Here is a 23,159-nt window from a genome sequence, read left to right as displayed (position 1 = left end):
AGAGTACATGCCCTTGCCACCCTCGGTGCTTCCTCCAAGTCTTGTTCAACTTGGAGCAGTACTGATTCATCAACTGAGGGAGAACAATAATTGATAATCAGCAGGAAGTATTTTTGCCTACACCCATGCCACCAGTTCATCTCTTTACTGGGCAAGTCAACCCAGCTTTGGAGAGCTTTTTGAGGTTGCAAAGGTCAACTTATACACCACTGTCGATGGTAACACTAGTGGTGAACTAGAGGAGGGAGAGCATGATGGAGTTGAGATTAAGGTTGTAATCACTGAGCATGAGTCCTTGGTGTTAAGGCTGAGGGAGGAAAGCTTTGAAGATATTTTGATGAAAAACATTTATGGTAATTGGATGTGTTGTGTTTTCTTAACTTCTGTGATAGCTATTACTATGTCCAAGACACTGACCACTGACATGTTAGAAAGTCCACCAATGCCTCTACTTCTCAGAAGACTAAGGAAATTTGGCATGTCAGCTATGGCTCTCACCAACTTTTACAGATGCACCATAGAAAGCATTCTTTCTGGTTGTATCACAGCTTGATATAGCTCCTGCTCTGCCCAAGACCGCAAGGAACTACAAAAGGTTGTGAATGTAGCCCAATCCATCACGCAAACCAACCTCCCATCCATTGACTCTGTCTACCAGGACCTGGTGAGCCACTATAAAATCAATGCCTAGGATCCCCTTTCCTTCCTGTTCCCAACTCATCAGGACGCATTTCCACCGCGCCCGGAGTGTCCCTAACTTAATGGACAAGGGAACGGAGAAAAAGCCAGTCTTCTCGTTCCCCCTGAAGCCGACAAGACTGTAGGGCGCCCCGCTGGATAGAGGGGATGTTCGGGGATTGTCCGTGTGGATAATGGTGCTGGAAGCACCTGTGTCCAGCAGGTAACTCCCGACCACATCCTGGACCTGCATCCTGACCCAGGGTCTCCCGCATGGGCCATACTCTAACGGGCATAAGAAGGTGGGCTGCTTTGCTGGTAGTCATAAGGGCGCTTGGGGTATGGGCACGGCTGGGCCTTGGCCTGTTGCCACCGCCACCTGCCCGGACCCTGCTGCCTTTGTCTGCAGATAGGCTAGCAGATCTTTCATGTCGATAGTCCCCGGGGTTGGGGCTCCTACCACCGGGGTCTGGGTCTTTCCTGTGGGAGCCCTTTCCTCTCTACTCGGGTTTTTACACTCCCTCCTGAAGTGCCCGGGCTTCCCACACCCGTAGCACACCGGCCTCCGGTCTGAGGCCCGGCTGCCTTCCTGCTTCCACCCCCTCCTAGGGAGGGGTGCCGGTGCGACCTCATGCACTTTGCCCTTATGGGGTTTTTCCTCACTTCTCTCCCCGTTGCAGTATGCAAGGGTGAGCTTCCTTATCACCTCCGCCTCGTTAAGGTTGGGGTCCAGCGGGTCGAACCAATGCTCGGCCTTTGCCCTAACTCGCGGAAGGCAGTTAGCCACGAGAGTCTTCAGCCAGTGAGCTGTCCTCTCGTACAGATGTTGCCTGTCTATGGGAGTCCCACACGCTCCCTCACATACTGTCCACAGCCTGTCTGCAAACATATCCGGGGACTCAGCGACTTGCTGCTTTGTCTCCCACACCCTTGCGAAGGGACTACCTTGGTTTAACCCCATGGCCTCCAGAACCGCTGCCTGTGCCGCTGCCCATGTTGCAGGTCTTCCCCCTTCCCTGGAGGTCACTGCCTTACTTAAATAGGAATCCAGGGTCATCAGCAGTAGTTTCACCCGTTCCACCTCATCACAATCATTTATGTCAGCTGCCTGTTGCACCTCCATAAAATGTAACGACGGGTCTCCCACCCTAGTCAGTCTTGGGATGTGGGTTACCATCCCCCTGAGCGCGTGTGCCCCATGGGGAATTATTATATTGCTCTCTATCGGTCCCCTTGCGTCCCCTCCCACCGGGGGACCATACTTTATTTGTCTAACCGGGCACATCTGCCCATCTGGGGCTGTTGCCCCCCTGCCTCATCGGCATCCGGCTCTCCCTCCATGCTCGGTAGCCCCACCACTCTGGGGTGTGCTACCCATGTCGGAGACACCACAACCTGGGGATACTCCACTGACCCCCCTTGGACCCATCCCTCCCTGGACGTCCCGAAACCTACCTGCCGACCCAGACACATTACCGGCATCTCAAGCAGCGGTCTGTTCCCATTCCCAAAGGAATGGTGCGCTTTACCCGGCGGACACGCCGCCACCTGGGGGTACCCCGTTGACCCCCCTTGGACCTGCCCCTCTCTGGACAGCCCGAACCCCACCTACCGACCCGGACACGTTTCCGGCGCCTCAGGAGGCAGTCTATTCCCCTTAGCGCCCGGGGAATCATCCGCTGCGAGGAGCCCTCTGCCCCTAGGGGACCCTCCTGGACCTACCAGGTGCACCCGTCCCCTGACCTTGGACAGAGCCTACAGCTCTTCTATCCGTGCCTGGCATGGCCTATGCTCGCCGTCACCTAACTCGTCGCAAGCCACCCTGTACGCTGCCTGGATGTCCCTGAACCTCCCTTCCAGCTCCTGGTACCTCTGCACACCTTGAGCCAGGAGTTCCTGGGACTTCCGTTCCCTCTCCTTTGCCTCAACTACCTGGCATTGGAGGAATTCCTTTTCGTATCAGTGTGACTCGCTAGCTTGTAGGATGCACTGCCTCGCATCAGTTAATTCATTAAATAACTGTTCCTCTGCTCTAGCGCTGTCCCCCGCGCTGGTCCAAACTTTGCTCAACTCTCCCTCCAGGACAGCAATTCTCCTTTCCATTTTGGCTACCTGCTGGGACAGGCAGGCTAGCCAAACTGCCTTTTCCAACCCTTTAGTGTATTCCTTGCTCTCTGTCCATGCAGCCGCAGCCGTTACGGGCTGCTCTGCATTGATTAGTGCTATCACCCATGTCTTGGTGAAGTTAATCTTTTTCCATAAGTATGAGGAGATTCTCTCCTCCATCTTACTTCTTTCTCTCACCCCCTCTGATAAGTCACATATCCCAGACCACCGGAGTCCTGTCGTGGTCGCCATTGTAGCGGGCTCCCTCTTTTTAACTCCGCTCGTGGGCTTATTTTAGGTTTGGTTCTCCGTTACCCAAACCCCACCAATGCCCAAGTGATTCTCTCTCTCGCCGATGGAACAACGGCCACCTTGCGCCTACTTCACTAGAGTAGCGCCCCCAAGAGAGAGAAAAGGAAACTGCTGCCGATCCACTACCTGGCAGCCTTTCCTGAGTGGGCGGGTTCGAATCGCCCAGAGTACCTTCAGTTCTCAACTCCGGAATTATGGTAAGGGATATTAAAATGTGACCTGACCAGAGATAGCTGATGAGAAAATGAAAGAGCAAGATGGGCTCCAATCGAGTTCAAATCGTATATCTTTTATTAAACACCAAAGTTAAACCTCATCAACACCAGAAAACAAACATATAGGTATCTTATACTCTATAACTATAAGAACAAAACCTAAACGGGCACAATGTCAATTCTAACTTTAAACAGTGTTAGCAATATCTTATACTATGAAAAGGTTCATGCACCCACCATTCCCACAAAAGCCTCCACTGCTATGTTACCCTCGGGAACTTCACAAATTACTAGGAAATACTCAGTTGAGCTGACCTTGACCTTCTGGGCTGGCTGTGTGCTGGAAAACTGCAGTCTGCAACACAGTTCAGGAGGGTGAGAGAGTTGCCATGCGGGTCCGAAGAGAAAAGAGAAAGAATGGCTGTGAAGCCACTTTTTAAAGTTCAGATTTCAAAAGTCCCGTGAGCTCCGCCCCCACCGGCAATTGCAAGAACAATGGTCCCAGATCGCTATCAGTCTCAGTGATAGCACAGCCTATTGAAATCACAAATGGCTGAGACTGCCTTGTCCAGTATGAATGGCCCATCGATGTTCCTAATCACTTTACCGGGGCTTACAGATTGCTTTCCCATCATGGAGCTGGGTTTCTCCTTACTGCTGGATAGCCCCATTATCATATCTATTGTATCTTATCCAGGTACATTGTGGCTGGTATTGATCTTCCAATCTCGATGCAGGTCTGGTCTGGTGATGTCATCTGCTCCCTTTGTGATTCAGTTAATCTAATCAGCAGCCCGTCTGGGCTGTGACTGTGAATTCGACTGGAGGCAGGCAGGGCTGAGCCTGCTGGGAGAAAACAGCCAGTTTCTACAGCCAAACATGGCCACTTCTACCATTTAAATGGCCAATGTGCATTTTACAGTCCTTATATGCGTTGGTGTTGCCCGAAAAACTTACAAGCTATAACTATAACACTACATTCTGCACTCTCTCGTTTCCTTCTCTATGAATAGTATGTTTTGTCTGTATAGCGCACAAGAAACAATACGTTTCACTGTATGTTAACACATGTGACAATAATAAGTCAAATCAAATCAAATCAAATCAAGTGATCAGGAACATAATAATGTGGATTCTTTATTCAAGGATGGTTCCACATGTACACACAAGTCTTCACTGTACCTTCTTCAGACTGCCAATATACAGAAGTCACATTTGTTACATCACATCCCTTACACTGCTGTTCATTAGAAACAAAGCTTCTTAAAGATGTACCACACGGTGAGCATTAGAAAACCAGGGTTGTAAATGGGAGCTGAGAATGGTGGTGAAAAGTGAGATGCTCAAAAGAGAGAAAATGCTTGAGGCATATGAGACAGGCCCTGGTGTGATTTGATGGTAAGTGCCACACTGTTATCCTGGCAGTTTTGACAGAGAGAGGCAACAAAAGCTGCAAAGTGCAACCTCCTCTTAAATCAGTGTTGTAAGAAAGTTAATAAAGATTGGTGAGGTTTCAGAGTCACCATGCTCTCCTGCCTAGAACATCAGAAACCTCATAGTATCTGCATCATGTATACACAAAACTTGCACCTTCTGTATCCATGCAGTCAGACATACCTTTGCCTCACTGTACTGTTTGGATGGTTTAAATTCATGGAGCTATTGTGTTCATTATTTGAATCTTGTATAAAACTCCTGTCATTGCAGAACTGCACAATACTCACTGTTAATGTTTGCTCTAATGTCTATTTGTCTGACTTCTCACTCTGCCTCTTTCCCCCACTCCCCCCACGCCCCCACTCCACCCCCCTCAGAATAATCCTCACATTACAAAAGGTGGGAGCCATTCACTTCCTATGGAGGAGGAAGTTATTTTCAGGGAAGGTCTGGCGCAATGGGGAATACGTAACTGAGAAGTGAGAAGATCCATGGCAATTGAAAGTTAATTGCCCATTTCCTAAGAACCTGACTTGAACATCAACAAGCCCACAACCTAACAAGCCCTCCAGCTACTATTTGGGAAATAACTCTCTTCATGTGGTTGCATAAATGCTTTGTACCCTTGTAGAACTCTAATATTCCTCTCCTTTTGTATTGCATAGATCTTCCCAAAATGCTGCATGAAGGGGAGGGAGGACAACACAGTCCCTCAAATTTCTAAGCTTCCATCAAGCCATTGGCACTCCTCTTCAACACATCCATTTTAGAAGGCATATGCTCCCTGAAAAACACATGGATTAAGTAGATGGTTCAATTGAATGTGTTACAGTGGAAGAAATGTTGAACACCATATAGCATAATAAGGAAGCATTGGAAAAGAAGAAAACTGTGGACATCTTCATTGGTTGTTATCCATGAGCAGAAATTGTTGTAGGCAGAGAGGATGGCTAAGGAGCAACTTCCTGGTGGACAAACTTGCATCTTCTGCAGCAGAGAATGAATATAAAGACATCGGCGATGAGCCTATAGCAGAAGTATGTCTGGTGTGCTTGCAGGAATTTCAGAGTACCATGGATTGTTTACCAGAGAGCTTCTGCAGCTCGTTAGGTGGCACTCTCATCCAATATGAGCAGTGTTGTGTCACAATGCATATATAACATCCTGCAGTCATGTATGGGGTAAGTGGTTTGTTGAATGGATGCTGCAGCTCCCCCTCCACACAGGAATTTCTAAAACAAGCCATGGCATGCATTTTTATTAATATTCACAAGGGGCATTACAAGCTATTGGCTCCATCATCTCCTCGGTCCTGGTCTGCCTGGGAAACTGTATAAATAGTCACTTTGCAGGCTTCCTGCAGTCCAGCAGATTAATGGGATTGGGTGGAGTGGCAAAGAGAAGCAGATTGCCTGTCTTGACATGAGAGCCCGCCAGCTCCCTCATCAACCAAACTCACCTTGTGCCAACAAACCAAATGAGCCATATTACAGAAATTGCTACTGATGCAGCCTCTGGCCATGCCCACTCAGACAGAAGTTCCAAGGGATTGCCTGAGGTGATTGTGACAAGTGCCCTCATCGAAGCCACTGCAGCCTTCCATGATCTATTGACTGGAATTGAGGAATGCTTCAGTAGAGCACTAGTGTAACACAGAGAGCAGCATATAATGCAGGTGCTGGAGGATTAATTGGGGTAATCCTTAGCACTCCTGCCAGCCAATGCTCCATGCTGACAGCAGAAATGTGGTAAATTATCCCTCATTATCAAAGGAGAAGCAGTGAATTGTGTTGTTGAAATTGGTAAAGACACAGTGTAAAAATAACTACATCATTGTGCTCCATCTACAGGGAACTTTTTTGTTTTTTTCCAGAATATAATTTCTAAACAAATATCACCTGTTAACTCCATGGACATTTTAATCTAATTAAGCATCTATTAACAAACTATTGCATTGAACATGCTGTAAATGCAGTTGCCAGTTCACAACATCAAAATCTGTAAAGTCCCTATAGCTTGTGAGATCAGTTCATCAGTACAATGGTTCACATAATTGAATACCACAGTTAAAAACACTACAAATTTAGAGTACATTGACTTTGTACAGGCAGCACTGTTTTGTCTGTTAAGTCTTGATTATACTAAACTTGAATGTAAAACACATAGCTATTTTTAACGTATTGCTAATTATTCCCAATATGCACAGATACATATCAGAAAGTAGCCTCTGATGGTTGCTGATTCAATAATAAAAGTTTATGGTATATTGCTGTTACTTTTGTTTTTTTGTATTCAAGCAGTCTAAGTGTGTAATAAAGTGGGCAGAACAGTCTGTAATCTTGGTTATGTCCTTGGATTAGAAATTTCAACTCTTTTTGATGCTGAGTGGCCAGATTTATGATTGTTTCAGCACATCATGAATTACTGTATCTTTCAATTGCAGCAGCTGATATTTTCAAGTATGAATGATATAAATATATAGGACTTTAGGGCTGAATTGCATACTTCTGCTCCTAAATCCTATGTTGTGGAGTTTATGCTTAATATCTGTGTTGGTGCTGTTCTTTTAAGGGATGTCCTTGCCCCATCTAATTTTCACTTGCAGTCTTTCATAAATATGTCCAACAGTAGGACATGGTTTGACTGACTGCTGTTACATACTGATATTCCCATTGAAATGATTATTATTATTCATGTACAGAACTTGACAAAAATTGGAAGACCAATCTAGTGATTCTGTTTTTTTCAACTGGCAATCACACACACACTTCTACACAAGGTCATAGTGACCAAGAAAAGGCACTGTTGGGAACATTGTGATGAAATATACCATCCCTGCTGTTACCCATTGTGAGGTTCGCCAGCACACCAGAAATGATCAGGTTTAGACTGTACTGGGACTTAAATGTCAATTTACACTGATTAACATAAAAGATTTATTTAATAATTTTTATGGTGGCATTGATGTTATTTCTATATTATTCAGTTATCAATTCAGCTTATTAAATCATAATACCTTTAGTTTTTAGAAAGTATGCCAAATCCACAAGATGACAGCTACTTTTACATCCTTGGGATACCCACAGACCACTTTACAACGAGTAAGTTGCTTTGAGTGTACTTGCTATTTTTCATTCTACAAGCAAGGTGCCAATCAATTTGCACAAAGTCTCACAGCCAGCAATGAAATAAATACCTTCATCCAAAAGTAAACCAAGTTTCCAGCTCCTCTATAAATTGTGCATCCGGATGAACACGTTGACCGTGTCCTTCTCAGTTGAACAGCTCATTTGAAAGATAACCCCTCTGACAATGTAACGTTCATTCAGGACTTCACCCGAGCTATATGCATCTCACTTATGTATGGCTTCATTGCATAACCATCCAACCCCACACAGTTGCACTATTATTGGCGCTTAAACTATCAATTTATAAGTTTACATCTGTCACAGAAACTGGGGTGAAGGTCGTGTGGATGGAAGTTCAATTCAATAATAGAAAAAAATAAATCCGTAAAGCAAGCACAGCAAAAGCTCCATAGAACAGGTTACCTCTCCCAGATCTTATCCGCTCAGTAATGTATAATCTCTCATTGCTAAAGACACACTCCCTAAAATAGTTTGAATTATTCAATGAGATAAAAGTAAAAACTTAATCCTCCTATGTTTGCACAAGTCTGAGTTCAGTTTTGAATGATTCTGTTACAATTCTGTGACCTTTTATGCTGAAATTAAGTGAAAGAGGCAAAATGAAGCAAAAGATGATTAATTTATTAAAATTGTCATATGCAAGTTCCAGTGCAGTGAGCGTTCAAGAAAATTATTCTCATAATTAAAGAGCTGAGAAATATGTGGCTGTGAGGAATCAGAATTAAACTTTTTGATAAACACACACAGATGTCAACCAGGCTTCGAGACAGAAACATATAGCAACTGAAAGCGGCTGAATGTCACCTTGAAACTTGATTGTGGACAGTCCTGACCGATAAAGGACGCTCGATACACATACTCAGTCTCAACTCGTCCCCTTTCAGGGTTCCGGTTGCTCTCCGCTAGATTCTGCCTGAAACAACTCTGAAAAATTACGAAAGGACCAAATAGACAATCCTACAGCGAACGTAGGAGAATAAATCATAACAAATGATAATTGGCGATTAACAATTAACTCAACATAGCAGGTCGTTCAAAGGCTTGACTTGCTGACTCTAATTGAATACACCGGCTATAAGACAGATAACAAAAAAAAAGTAACGCCACCGGATAGATAAAAGTTCAAATCAATCATTTAGACAGTAAGATTAAATGGAGAATAACATTGCGGTGCCTGCATTGGGGAGATGGAAGCTGTATGATTGGGCTGTGTGGGCTGATTAAGTTAGCATGGGACAACAGGAATATTGGTGTAAACTGGGCGGATTGGACACTTTTCTCCCAGATGTTGCAATGCTGGTGTGGGGGCCGTGGAGCTGGCGATGGGCACTCAGATCCTCTTGTTCAGGCGCTGGGCACGGTTTTCTTCCAAAGGCTCCCATTGCTCAGCCCGATGGTGCAGCAAGCCAGCCTCGGGCCGGAGTTGCCATTCTGGAGACTGGCTGGGTTGCCGCCCAGTCCCAGGTCATCTTCGTGGGCATGGAGGACCACCCCGCGGCCCAGGATGCTTTCTGCCCCGTACAGGGTGGCCCTCAGCTCGGTCAGGTGCTCCAGGATCTTGCCGTCCCTCACCTGGAAGTTGTTGAAGTCCCCGGGGTGGTGGGGGTGGTTGACTCCGTAGGGGTTGTAATGGGGACCGGTGGAGGTGCAGCCGCCGCTCAGGTCGCCGAATTGGTGGACATGGATGGCCCGGAGCGGCTGATCGGGGTCTTGCGGGAAGCCGCTGAGCTGGAAGTAAGCCTGGAGTTTGTCCGCGGGTCTCCTCTGGTAGAACAGGACGTAGCCGGTCACAGAGGGCTGCCCCGCCGCCAGCTCCAGGCTGGGCTGCATGTGGCACACGGCGTACAGCTCAGAGCTCTGTTGGCTGGTGGCTTGGGGTCTCAGCTTCAACAACACCTCCTTAAAGCCATCGGTCACCCCCTTAATGGTCTTGCTGTTCGAAAACCCCATGGCCTGGGCTTGGGTCTCCAGGGTTAGGATTCCACTTAGCAGCAGCAACTGCATGGCTGAACTGTACATGTTTGCAACCGCACTGATATTCAGAGACCGGAATGTCCCCGGACTTGCCTGGTTCCCAGTGTCTGGGGCCATTCTTTGCTGTCTTGCAATGTGCGCAGCTTGTTGCTCTTTGCACTGTCAGCAGCCGGCAAAACTCCAACAATAAATACCGGGGCTGGGTGCCCCAGGTCACACAGCCAGAGGCTTCACAACCTGTTACCACCTCCTGAGCTGGAGCTGCTCTCCCTGGCCTCTGCACACTCTTTGTAAATCATCCGAATAAACCTGTTGGACTTTAACCTGGTGTTGTGAGACTGTGCCCACCCCAGTCCAACATCTCCACATCTTTGTAAATCAACACCAACCCAAACGTGTTCCAGGTAAAAGTGGAACCACTTCATTTTCAGAGGCGAAAGCCCTTTGTTGATAATGGTCCGACACTAAATTTGCCAAAGTTGGAAGCAGATCGGCCAGCGAGGATTGGCAGGCTAAGGACCTAATTCCTGCAGAAATGGACAAACTCTCGACCCCTTATTCACGAAGAAGAGAATCAAATGAAAAGGTTCAAGCAGTGAAGTGCAGAACCAATCAAATGGTGGTTTTTATGGAAATGTGTATTCACATTGGAGGATTTGTGGACGCCGATGAACTGGAATCGTGGTCACTCTCTAATCTGATGTGGATCAGGAGAGCACAAATCTCACCAATCAAGATAAAATCAACAAAAATACCAATTTTAAAGGAGCACAAACAACAAACTGCAAAAGATAAATAAAAGTTAAGTAATCAAATGAAATCGGTATTGTGTTCTGTGTTGATAATGCAGTCTTGTTGCTGAAATAGTTTAGACCCTTTACTCTTGGCCCGTAGGTTGACGCAGCAGAACGTGTCTGATTTTGTAATAATGCAAACAAAATGGGATAGGCAGTTGCAATAAAGAAATAAGCAATTTACAAATGGATGTGGATAGGTTAGGTGAGTGGGTCAAAAATTAGCAGATTAACGTGGATAAGTGTGAGGTTATCTATTTTGCTTGGAAAAATAGAAAAGCAAATGATTATCTAAATGGAGAGAAACTTCAGATTGCTTCAGTGCAGTGCAGTGTCCTCGCAGAAACCTAACATGCAGGTATAGTAGATAATAAGGAAGACAAATGAAATCTTGGCATTTATTGCTAAAGGAATAGAGTATAAAAGTGTGAAATGTTGCTGCAACTGTACAAGACCGCAGCTAAGCATTGTGCACTGTTTTGTTCCCCTACCTGAGGAGGGATATAGTTGCATTGGAGGAGGTTCAGAGGAGGTTCACTGGATTGATGCCAGAGATAAGGGGTTTGTTTTATGAAGAGAGGTTGAGTAATTCTCGAGAATTGAGAAGAATGAGGGGAGATCTAATTGAGGTACATAAAGTGCAAAAGGGGATTGACAAAGTAGATATAGAGAGGATGGGCAGAATTTTACTGCCTTGCCCACCATGGGAATTGGAGCTGGCAGGACATGGACCATGCAAAGGCCCAATAACCACGGGCAGGATTTTCCAATCTTGCGGCGAGTGCAGCCGGAAAATCCCGCCAATGTGGGGCAATCTAGAAGAGGTCATAGTTTTAGGATAAGGGGTAGCAGATTTAAAACAGAGATGAGGGAGGAATAAGGGCTGTGAGTATGGTGGATGCTGGGGCACTGAGTGAATTTAAGGCAGACTTAGGCAGACTTAAAATTAGTAATGTGTGAAGGGTTTGGAGAAGGGGCAGGAAAGTGGGACTGAGGCTAAAGATCACCCATGATCCTACTGAATGGCGGAACAGGCTGGAGGGGCTGAATTGCCTACTCCTGTTCCTAGTTCTTATATTCTTAGAAGACAACATTGAAATAAAACCAGAAAATGCTGGAAAGACTCAGCAGGTCTAGCAGCATCAGGGGACAAAAAAAACAAAGTTAACATTTGGAATCGATATGACTTCTTCAGAACATTCTGAACAAGTCTCCAAAGGTTAATTCTGATTCTGTAGATCGCCTGTCCCGCCTCACTCCTCTTGCTGTCAGTCCGATGTTGGGAAATATCAATCCCGCAGCTGCATGCTCACGATCCGATGTTCATACAAAAGTGACAACGCCTGTCTTCCAACATCTTCATCAACTGCAGCAGCAGGAGAGCCATATGGATTAAATATGTATATGTATATATGGACATACTTTTTAAATGCATTTTATATATTTATTGTACACATTTTAATCCAGAAATCGAAGACAGCGGATGATCAGAATAATATGTGATAAGGGCATCAAGGGTGACATATAGGAAGGAATTATTGAGGATTGACACTGCAGAGTTGTGGAGAGATTATAATATTATTTATAATTTTAAAGGCAATAGGTTTTTAAAATAAATCCCGAGGTTAAAACACGTTTGAAATAGATTTTTCTGCTCTTCAGTGTTTAATAGTCCTGATTCACTCAGAGATAAGAGTTAGATTTGCCAGCCATAACGTGAAGAATATTTAACATAGGAAACTGCCGCCACAGCGTCATCTACAGGCAGAAAAGGTACTGCAAATAACCGCCAGCACTTCTCGAATGGATGTTCTCAGATGCCTTAGGTGTTTTCAGTGCATTTGGAATAAATGGTGATCCAGATATGAATTTGAATATATGATAGATAATCCATTGGCTAAGTATTTAATTTTTATGCTTCACCTTTCTTTTAAAGTTGAAGGTACACTGCAAGCTGATATGTCATCTATAGCCATTTATAGTTAGACTCTTGGGGTTTAGCAGCAATCGGGAAGCTCTGGAGTATTGTAAAAGACCTGGTATTTGGCAGCTGTGGTGAATAAGTGTTTAGCATCATTCTGGATGAACAAGTCGGATTCGTCTTACTGGCCGATTCTTGCGGTTTGTTAACACTGAGAAAGGGAAGCATTGGGAGGGGAGGGGGAATTGAAGGCTGGTAGGGTTCAACATTTTTAATAAAACTCTATAAACATTGTATTGATTGTTTTGAATGGTGTTTGGAAGATTATTGCTTTCCCTGTATAAATAAATAGGTTCCATTCTCTGTTGTGCAGTATCTTTAAGGATATGAATATATGTCTGTATACATCATTAGAAGGGAAATGCTATAATGTACCATGGGATTCAGTCTTAGTCTCACTCTCTGTATGCAGTGAGCAGGCAACAGCTCAGAATGTTTCTGCAACAATGTAAGGCTCTTATCCACTGCCTTATTCTTAATAAATGAACCTACGGATAACGTGTTAACTAGTCCCTTATATTGTCTTCCTTGGTGTCTTGATGTTGATGGAAAATTTAAAAACCTTAAAGGCTTTGAATTTGAATGTATAAAGCATTCAGAATAAAATTAATGAGTTAACAGTGCAAATATAGACAAATAAATACGATTTAGTGGTGATTAGGGAGATGCAGGGAAACCAGGTTTGGGAATTGAATGTGCAGGATACTCAGTATTTTGGAAAGTTAGGTGGGAAGGAAAAAAAGGTGGTGTAGCTTTGATAGTTAAGGGAGTGATCAGCCCTGTCGTGGGAACTGATATAGGCACTGGATTCCAAGATGCAGAAACAATCTGGGTAGAAATAGTAAAGGAAATAAGTTCTTCATGGGAGTAACCTATAGGTCCCCAAACAGTAGTTCCACGATGGCACACAGTATAAACCAAAAAATATTAAGGGCTTGTTAAAAAGCTATGGCAATAATCGTGGGTGATTTTAACACGCATATTGACTAGAATGATCAAATTAAAAGGGCAGGCTTGAGGGGGAGTTAACTGAATACATTAGAGATTGTTTCTTGGAGCAATATGTTGTGGAACCATGCTACTCTAGATTGGGCATTATGTAATGAGGTAGGACTAATAAATTATCTCATAGTTAAGGATCTTCTAGGGAAAAATGATCAATTCAGTTTGAAGGTGAGAAACTGGAGTCCCACACTTGCATTTTGGAGTTAAACAAAGCTAATTGCATAGGCATGAGGACAGGTTTGGCCCACGTGGACTGGGCATGAAGACTGAAAGTTAGATGTATTGGCTATGCTAAATTCTCCCTCAATGTACCCGAACAGGCACCGGAGTGTGGCGACCAGGGGATTTTCACAGTGACTTCATTGCAGTGTTAATGTAAGCCTATATTTGGGCTTTGTGGGCTGATTAAATTAGCATGGGACAACAGAAATATTGGTGTAAGGTGGGCGGATTGGACACTTGGTTATCCCCGATGTTGCCATGCTGGTATGGGGACCGTGGAGCTGGCGATGGGCACTCAGATCCTCGTACAGGCATTGGACACGGTTTTCTTCCAAAGGTCCCCGTTGCTTAGACCGATGGTGAAGCAAGCCAACCTTGGGCCACCGTTCGCAGTCTGGAGACTGGCCGGGTTACCACCCAGTCCCAGGTCATTGTTGTGGGCATGAACAACTGCCCTGCAACTCAGGATGTTGTCTGCCCCATACAGAGTGGGCTTCAGCTTGGTCAGGTGCTCCAGGATCTTGCCGTCCCTCACCTGGAAGTTATTGAAGTCCCCGGTTGGGGTGGTTGACTCCGTAGGGGTTGTAATGGGGTCTGGTGCAGCAAATGCCACTCAGGTCGCTGAATTGGTGGAAATGGATGGCCTGGAGTGGCTGATCGGGGTCTTGCGGGAAGCCGCTGAGCTGGAAGTAAGCCTGGAGTTTGTCCGCAGGGCTCCTCTGTTCTTTGCTTGAAAAAAACTGCAGAGAACATTATTAAAAATACACTTCTTAAAGGCACAGTATCATCACACCTCTCCCTTAAGAACAAAAATGAACCATCAATATTCAAAGATGGCTTCATTTTTCAAAATATTTCAGTTTCACACTATTAGTACTCCACAATATATACATACATTTTATAAAATCAAAACATGCAAACTTAACAGTAATATAGTCCATTTCAGTCTTTGTCTTCCACCATCAAACACTTTACCTCCTTTCTTTTCTTGATCTGCTGCTTCCTCTTCACAATTCCCGTTCAATCCTTAATCCTGCATTGATTCCAAATCTGAGCTCACTTTTGTTGTTACAGTGATAAATTATCTCTGGCAATGTCCTCAGAGAATGAAGCAGGATTAGGAGAATAAAACTTTGCATGTCTATAGCCAGGGCCATTCAGAAAGGTCACTTCATCTCTGTCCCCTTTCTTTCAATTGGCTGTAGCTCCTCCTCTGTCAAGCAGTCCGAGTCCGTTGTTCATTCAAGATCTGCACCATCAATTTCTGCACATTCTTTGGCAAAGACAGACAGCAGATTGTCTTCCTTGGTGTCAGAACTCTTTGCAACCATGATTACAAAGATCACTGTGGCAGTTACGCTGCGGTAAAAACCACCGTAATTCATTTGAACACCAGCTGTGTACAGCGCTGTTTCACTGGGCACCACATCTGTGCAGACTGTTCAGAATCATTAGGCCAGCTGTCTACAGTAGTATGATACTTCTGCTCCTCAATCTTATTTTTGAGAGCACACGTGACTGTTGATTCATCTACACTTCTCTTTGCTTAAATGATGAGCTGTTTTTGACAGTCCTGTAATGTCAATTGCAACATTTTTGACAATGCCAAAAGCTTTGTTTTAGTCACCTTTTGTAAAACATCCTGAGTGACTTCTTCCACTCTCAGGAACATTTTAAGCTCTGAAAGAGCCATTACTCCACAAGGCACTCACTATTTAAACCCAAATACAACACCTGAAAAGTAAACACAAATATGTTCATCACTCGCTGCCTTCAAGTTCAATAATCCCAAACCAAACAAGGAATATAGATTTTAATCCTGGACGATCCCTCAATTATTATAACATAGATCAGAAACTCCAGTGTTTTATGAAGTCAGCCTAGACCATAAGTTTTGCACTGTGAATTTGGCATGGGTGAACACAAGATGTTTCACTGCAGGTATGATTCAAATGATCCTCTAGGAAGCTTTTATCAAACAAAGTTTATTTAAGAACACAGTTAACATATAAGAAATTTAGCATAACTTTTACCAATTACAAAAAAAACCAACCATGATATTGTATAAACTTTAACAGCAATATATACTGTCCCAAATCAAACAACCCCCACAAACATACTTGGCTTATCACAGAAAACAAGTATGCTCAAGTGATGCTGGACCTTTTAGTTTTCCAACATCTGCTGTGGATTACTCCTTCGGGTATTGAATTGGAAATGCTGAGGCCTTCCCCTGTCCTGGAACAAGACACAGAGATACTGCTTGCCTCTAGCTTCTAGCTGCACCTCACGGACAACAGAATTTTCACTCCAGAGAGATATAGAGAACACTGCTTTCAGTCTGCAGTTCAAACAGCTTCTTCCCAAACTGAAACTAAATCCTTGTATTTCCCTGTGGGGAAGAAAACTGTCTAAAGGCACCTGACCTGTCAATCATTCTTCACCCAACAATTCCAAAAGGGTCACAAAACTCCAGGACACTAAAAATAAACATTGCTTCAATTATCCTGCTCCAACAACAATAAAAGATACCAGTACAGACATCATGGCAACAATAACGAAAGGTGCCAGGCCTGCTTGAAAACACTGCAGAGAATATGACTAAAATACATTCTTAAAGGCACAGTATTGTCACAGAGACAACTGATTGGCTTGCTAGGCCATTCAACATGGCAGTTAAGAGCCAACCACATGGAATCACATGTCGACCAGATCTGGTAAGGATGGAAGATTTCCTTCCCTAAAGGACATTGATGAACCAGATGTTGTCCCCAGTAATCCTTTTTTCTTCATTATTAAATTCTATTTCCTCTTCCCGAAATAGCATTTCAGCCTGAACCAGGACTGCGGGACAGGGGCACATTAGTATTAATAGGGAATAGGAAATAGGAGGAGGCCATTTAGCTGCTCCAGCCTCTTCCTCCATTCAACTACATCAAGGCTGACATTCTACCTCTACATCATTTCCTCACTATCCCATATGCTTTATCTTTAATATTGAGAAATATATCAATCTTGGTCTTGAACACACTCAACGATTTAGCTTCCACAGTCCTCTGGGATAGAGAATTCATAGAATCATACAGTGCAGAAGAGGCCCATCGAGTCCGCATCGACACATTAGAAACACCTGAATTCCCACCTAATCCCAAATGCCAGCACTTGGCCCATAGCCCTGAATGTTAAGATATGCCAAGTGCTCATCCAGATACTTTTTAAAGGATGTGAGGCAACCCACCTCCACCACCCTCCCAGACAGCACATTCCAGACTGTCACCACCCTCTGGGTAAAAAGGTTTTTCCTCCCATCCTCCTAAACCTCCTGCCTCTCACCTTGAGCCTATGTCCCCTCTTGACTGACCCTTCAATTAAGTGGAATAGCTGCTCCTTGTCCACTCTGTCCCTCATAATCTTGTATACCTCAGTCAGGTCACCCTTCAGTCTTCCCTGCTCCAACAAAAACAACCCAAACCTACCCAACCTCTCTTCATAACTTAAGTGTTCAATCCGAAGCATCCTAGTGAATTTCCTCTGCTATTCCTCCAGTGCAATTACATCCTTCCTATGATGTGGTAACCCTAACTGCACACAGTACTTTAGCTGTGGCCTCATCAAAGTTCTATACAACTCCAACATGACTTCCCTGCTTGTGTGATCTATGAACATAGAACATAGAACATTACAGCACAGAACAGGCCCTTCGGCCCACGATGTTGTGCCGACCTTCATCTGAAACCAAGATCAAGCTATCCCACTCCCTACCATCCTGGTGTGCTCCATGTGCCTATCCAATAACCGCTTAAATGTTCCTAAAGTGTCTGACTCCACTATCACTGCAGGCAGTCCATTCCACACCCCAACCACTCTCTGCGTGAAGAACCTACCTCTGATATCCTTCCTATATCTCCCACCATGAACCCTATAGTTATGCCCCCTTGTAATAGCTCCATCCACCCGAGGAAATAGTCTTTGAACGTTCACTCGATCTATCCCCTTCATCATTTTATAAACCTCTATTAAGTCTCCCCTCAATCTCCTCCGCTCCAGAGAGAACAGCCCCAGCTCCCTCAACCTTTCCTCATAAGACCGACACTCCAAACCAGGCAGCATCCTGGTAAATCTCCTCTGCACTCTTTCCAGCGCTTCCACATCCTTCTTATAGTGAGGTGACCAGAACTGCACGCAATATTCCAAATGCGGTCTCACCAAGGTCCTGTACAGTTGCAGCATAACCCCACGGCTCTTAAACTCCAACCCCCTGTTAATAAAAGCTAACACACTATATGCCTTCTTCACAGCTCTATCCACTTGAGTGGCAACCTTTAGAGATCTGTGGATATGGACCCCAAGATCTCTCTGTTCCTCCACAGTCTTCAGAACCCTACCTTTGACCCTGTAATCCACATTTAAATTAGTCCTACCAAAATGAATCACCTCACATTTATCAGGGTTAAACTCCATTTGCCATTTTTCAGCCCAGCTTTGCATCCTATCTATGTCTCTTTGCAGCCTACAACAGCCCTCCACCTCATCCACTACTCCACCAATCTTGGTGTCATCAGCAAATTTACTGATCCACCCTTCAGCCCCCTCCTCTAAGTCATTAATAAAAATCACAAAGAGCAGAGGACCAAGCACCGATCCCTGCGGCACTCCGCTAGCAACCTGCCTCCAGTCCGAAAATTTTCCATCCACCACCACCCTCTGTCTTCGATCAGATAGCCAGTTACCTATCCAATTGGCCAACTTTCCCTCTATCCCACACCTCCTTACTTTCATCATAAGCCGACCATGGGGGACCTTATCAAACGCCTTGCTAAAATCCATGTATATGACATCAACCGCCCTACCTTCATCAACACACCTAGTTACCTCCTCAAAAAATTCTATCAAATTTGTGAGGCACGATTTGCCCTTCACAAATCCGTGCTGACTATCCCGGATTAATCCGCATCTTTCTAAATGGTCGTAAATCCCATCCCTAAGGACCTTTTCCATCAATTTACCAACCACCGAAGTCAGACTAACCGGTCTATAATTACCAGGGTCATTTCTATTCCCTTTCTTAAACAGAGGAACAACATTCGCCACTCTCCAGTCCTCTGGCACCATCCCCGTGGACAGCGAGGACCCAAAGATCAAAGCCAAAGGCTCTGCAATCTCATCCCTTGCCTCCCAAAGAATCCTAGGATACATTTCATCAGGCCCAGGGGACTTATCGACCTTCAGTTTATTCAAAACTGCCAGGACATCCTCCCTCCGAACATCTATTTCCTCCAGCCTATTAGCCTGTAACACCTTCTCTTCCTGAAAAACATGGCCCCTCTCCTTGGTGAACACTGAAGAAAAGTATTCATTCATCACCTCGCCTATCTCTACTGATTCCATACACAAGTTCCCACCACTGTCCTTGACCGGCCCTAACCTCACCCTGGTCATTCTTTTATTCCTCACATAAGAGTAAAAAGCCTTGGGGTTTTCCTTGATCCGACCCGCCAAGGACTTCTCATGTCCCCTCCTAGCTCTCCTCAGCCCCTTTTTCAGCTCATTCCTTGCTAACTTGTAACCCTCAATCGAGCCATCTGAACCTTGTTTCCTCATCCCGACATAAGCTTCCCTCTTCCTTTTCACAAGACATTCCACCTCTTTTGTGAACCACGGTTCCCTCACTCGGCCATTTCCTCCCTGCCTGACAGGGACATACCTATCAAGGACACCCAGTATTTGTTCCTTGAAAAAGTTCCACTTTTCATCAGTGCCTTTCCCTGACAGTTTCTGTTCCCATCTTATGCCCCCTAATTCTTGCCTAATCGCATCATAATTACCTCTCCCCCAATTGTAAGCCTTGCCCTGCCGTCCGGCCCTATCCCTCTCCATTGCAATAACAAAAGACACCGAATTGTGGTCACTATCTCCAAAGTGCTCTCCCACAACCAAATCTAACACTTGGCCCGGTTCATTTCCCAGGCAATCTATGCCTCAATTGATAAAGGCAAGTGCCCCATATGCCTTTTTCACCAGCCTACTAATGTGCCCATCCACCTTCGGTGATCTGTGGACAAATACGCCAAGGTCCCTTTGTTCCACAGAACTTCCGAGTGTCCTATCATTCATTGAGTACTTCCTTGTCAAATTACTCCTTCCAAAGTGTATCACCTCACACTTTTCAGCGTTAAATTCCATCTGCCACTTATCTGCTCATTTGACCATTCTGTCTATATCTTCTTGGAGCCCAAGACTCTCAGCTTCATTGTTAACCACCCGGCCAATCTTTGTGTCATCTGCAAATTTACTAATCCTAACCCTCACATAGTCATCTATGTCATTTATACAAACAACCCAACACAGATCCCTGTGGTATGTCACTGGACACTGGCTTCCAGTCACTAAAGCAGCCTTCCGTCATCTCAACCTGATGCACCAGGCCCTTCTGGTGTTGCAGCCCCCCTTGCTGCTCCTGAACCAACTCCCCTGGACATCTCGGATGACACCTTGTAGGGGGGATCTGAAGAATCCTTCAAGAACAGCACCAGTGAAACAGCACAGGCATCAACCACACAACCCACCAACACAGAGACTATCACAATGGTGGGTCATGTTAGTGCTGAGGCTTCTGGGTCACTTGCTCTTTAGCACACCACAGCTGCTGATGCACATCGGGTGGAGGCGGGCACATCCAAGTGCTTGGGCATACGTAAGACTATCGGAGGCAAGGATTCAGTTGGTCCCAAGCCAGATGCCGGGCCTCAGGGTTTGGTCATTCTGAAGCTGGTGGAGATCCATCAATAAATCCGGGGAGTTGTGGATGGGCTGTCAGCAACCATTCTGCGACTGTGAGGCTGTTTAGAGGAGTCATACAGAATGCTGTCACAGGAGATGGTGCCGACATAGCGTATTAACCAGGCCAACATTGCAAGGGTGGCATCTGCAGTGGAAAGTCTGGCACATTACTGTGTAATGAGACGGGAAACATTGCCAATCTAGCTGTACGTGACCTCTTGAGGATGAGCGACCATAACATGATAGAATTTTTTTTATTAAGATGGAGAGTGAAGTAGTTGATTTGGAGACTAGGGTGCTGAATCTTAATAAAGGATATGAAGCGTGAGTTGGTCTTGATAGATTGGGGAGAGTTACTTAAAGGGATGACAGTGAATAGGCAATGGCAAACATTCAAGGAACTCAAGGCTTTCAAGTGTAAGTTGATAGGGATTCAGGACCGGCACATTCCTGTAAGGATGGAGGATAAATATGGCAAGTTTTGGGAACCTTGGATAACGAAAGATATTGAGCGCCTAACCAAAGAGAAAAAGGAAGCATTTGTCAAAGCTAGGAGGCTGGGAACACATGAAGCAAGTGTGGAATACAAGGAAAGTAGAAAGAAGGGCTAAAAGGGGTCATGAAAAAGCATTGGCCAGCAGAATTAAGGAAAATCCCAAGGCTTTTTATACATATATAAAGAGCAAGAGGGTAGCCAGGGAGAGGGTTGGCCCACTCAAGGACAAGGGAGGGAATCTATGCGTGGAGCCAGAGGAAATGGGTGAGGTATTAAATGAGTACTTTGCGTCAGTATTCACCAAAGAGAAGGACTTGGTGGATGATGAGTCTGGGAAAGGATGTGTAGATAGTTTGAGTCATGCTGAGATCAAAAAGGAGGAGGTATTGGGGCTCTTGAGAAACATTAAGGTAGACAAGTCCCCAGGGCCTGATGGGATATACCCCAGAATATTGAGAGGCAAGGGAGGAAATTGCTGGGGCCTTGAGAAAAATCTTTGTATCCTCACAGGCTACAGGGGAGGTCCCAGAGAATTGGAAAATAGCCAATGTTGTTCCTTTGTTTAAGAAGGGTAGCAAGAATAATCCAGGTAATTGCAGGCCGGTGAGCCTTACATCAGTGGTAGGGAAATTATTGGAGAGGATTATTTGAGACAGGATTTATTCCCACTTGGAAATAAGTGGACGTATTAGTGAGAGGCAACATAGTTTTGTGAAGGGGAGGTCGTGTATCACGAACTTGATTGAGTTTTTCGAGGAAGTGACGAAGATGATTGATGAGGGTAGGGCAGTGGATATTGTCTACATGGACTTCAGTAAGGCCTTTGACAAGATCCTTCATGGCAGACAGGTGCAGAAGGTGAAGTCGCATGGGATCAGAGGTGAGCTGGCAAGGTGGATACAAAACTGGCTCAGTCAAAGAAGGCAGAGGGTAGCAGTGGAAGGGTGTGTTTCTGAATGGAGGGTTGTGACAAGTGGTGTTCCTCAGGGATCAGTGCTGGGACCTTTGCTGTTTGTAATATATATAAATGATTTGGAGGAAAATGTAACTGGATTGATTAGTAAGTTTGCGGATGACACAAAGGTTGGTGGATTTGCGGATAGCGATGAGGACCATCAGAGGAGAAAGCAGGATATAGATCAGTTGGAGACTTGGGCGGAGAGATGGCAGATGGAGTTTAATCCGGACAAATGTGAGGTAATGCATTTTGGAAGGTCTAATACAGATAGGAAATATACAGTAAATGGCAGAACCCTTAAGAGTATTGATAGGCAAAGGGATCTGGGTGTACAGGTACACAGGTCACTGAAAGTGGCAATGCAGGTGGAGAAGGTAGTCAAGAAGGCATACGGCAAGCTTGCCTTCATCGGCCAGGGCATTGAGTTTAAAAATTGGCAAGTCATGTTGCAGCTTTATAAAACCTTAGTTAGGCTGCACTTGGAATATAGTGTTCAATTCTGGTCGCCACACTACCAGAAGGACGTGGAGGCTTTGGAGAGGGTACAGAAAAGATTTACCAGGATGCTGCCTGGTATGGAGGGCATTAGCTATGAGGAGAGGTTGGAGAAACTTGGTTTGTTCTCACTGGAGTGACGGAGGTTGAGGGGAGACCTGATAGAAGTCTACAAGATTATGAGAGGCATGGACAGATTGGATAGTCAGAAGCTTTTTCCCAGGGTGGAAGAGTCAATTACTAGGGGGCATAGGTTTAAGGTGCGAGGGGCAAGGTTTAAAGGAGATGTACGAGGCAGATTTTTTACACAGAGAGTAGTGGGTGCGTGGAACTCATTGGCGGTGGAGGTAGTGGAAGCGGATACGGTAGTGACTTTTAAGGGACGTCTTGACAAGTACATGAATAGGATGTGAATAGAGGGATATGGTCCCTGGAAGCGTAGGGGGTTTTAGTTAAGTCAGGCAGTATGGTCGGTGCAGTCTTGGAGGGCCGAAGGGCCTGTTCCTGTGCTGTTATTTTCTTTGTTCTTTGCATGGGGGAATTGCAGCAACTGTTCA

General features: G+C 45.0%; 1 protein-coding gene across 1 annotated transcript; it reads right to left on the bottom strand.

Moving 5' to 3' along the window:
• Window positions 1-8,491: 8,491 nt before the first annotated feature.
• On the bottom strand, window positions 8,492-10,040 carry LOC144495450 (extracellular superoxide dismutase [Cu-Zn]-like). The gene has a single exon (XM_078215486.1). The coding sequence runs from the start codon at window positions 9,986-9,988 to the stop codon at window positions 9,242-9,244; it is 747 nt and encodes a 248-aa protein (XP_078071612.1). The 5' UTR covers window positions 9,989-10,040; the 3' UTR covers window positions 8,492-9,241.
• Window positions 10,041-23,159: the final 13,119 nt, after the last annotated feature.

The sequence above is a fragment of the Mustelus asterias genome, chromosome 1, assembly GCF_964213995.1.
Source record: "Mustelus asterias chromosome 1, sMusAst1.hap1.1, whole genome shotgun sequence".
NCBI classification, from domain to species: Eukaryota; Metazoa; Chordata; class Chondrichthyes; order Carcharhiniformes; family Triakidae; genus Mustelus; species Mustelus asterias.
The sequence above is the reverse complement of the archived record's forward strand: the minus strand, read 5'-3'. Positions and strand labels throughout refer to the sequence as shown.

Coding starts and splice junctions, on each gene's coding strand:
- LOC144495450 (XM_078215486.1), bottom strand. CDS start 9,988: ATGGCCCCAGACACTGGGAACCAGGCAAGTCCGGGGACATTCCGGTCT.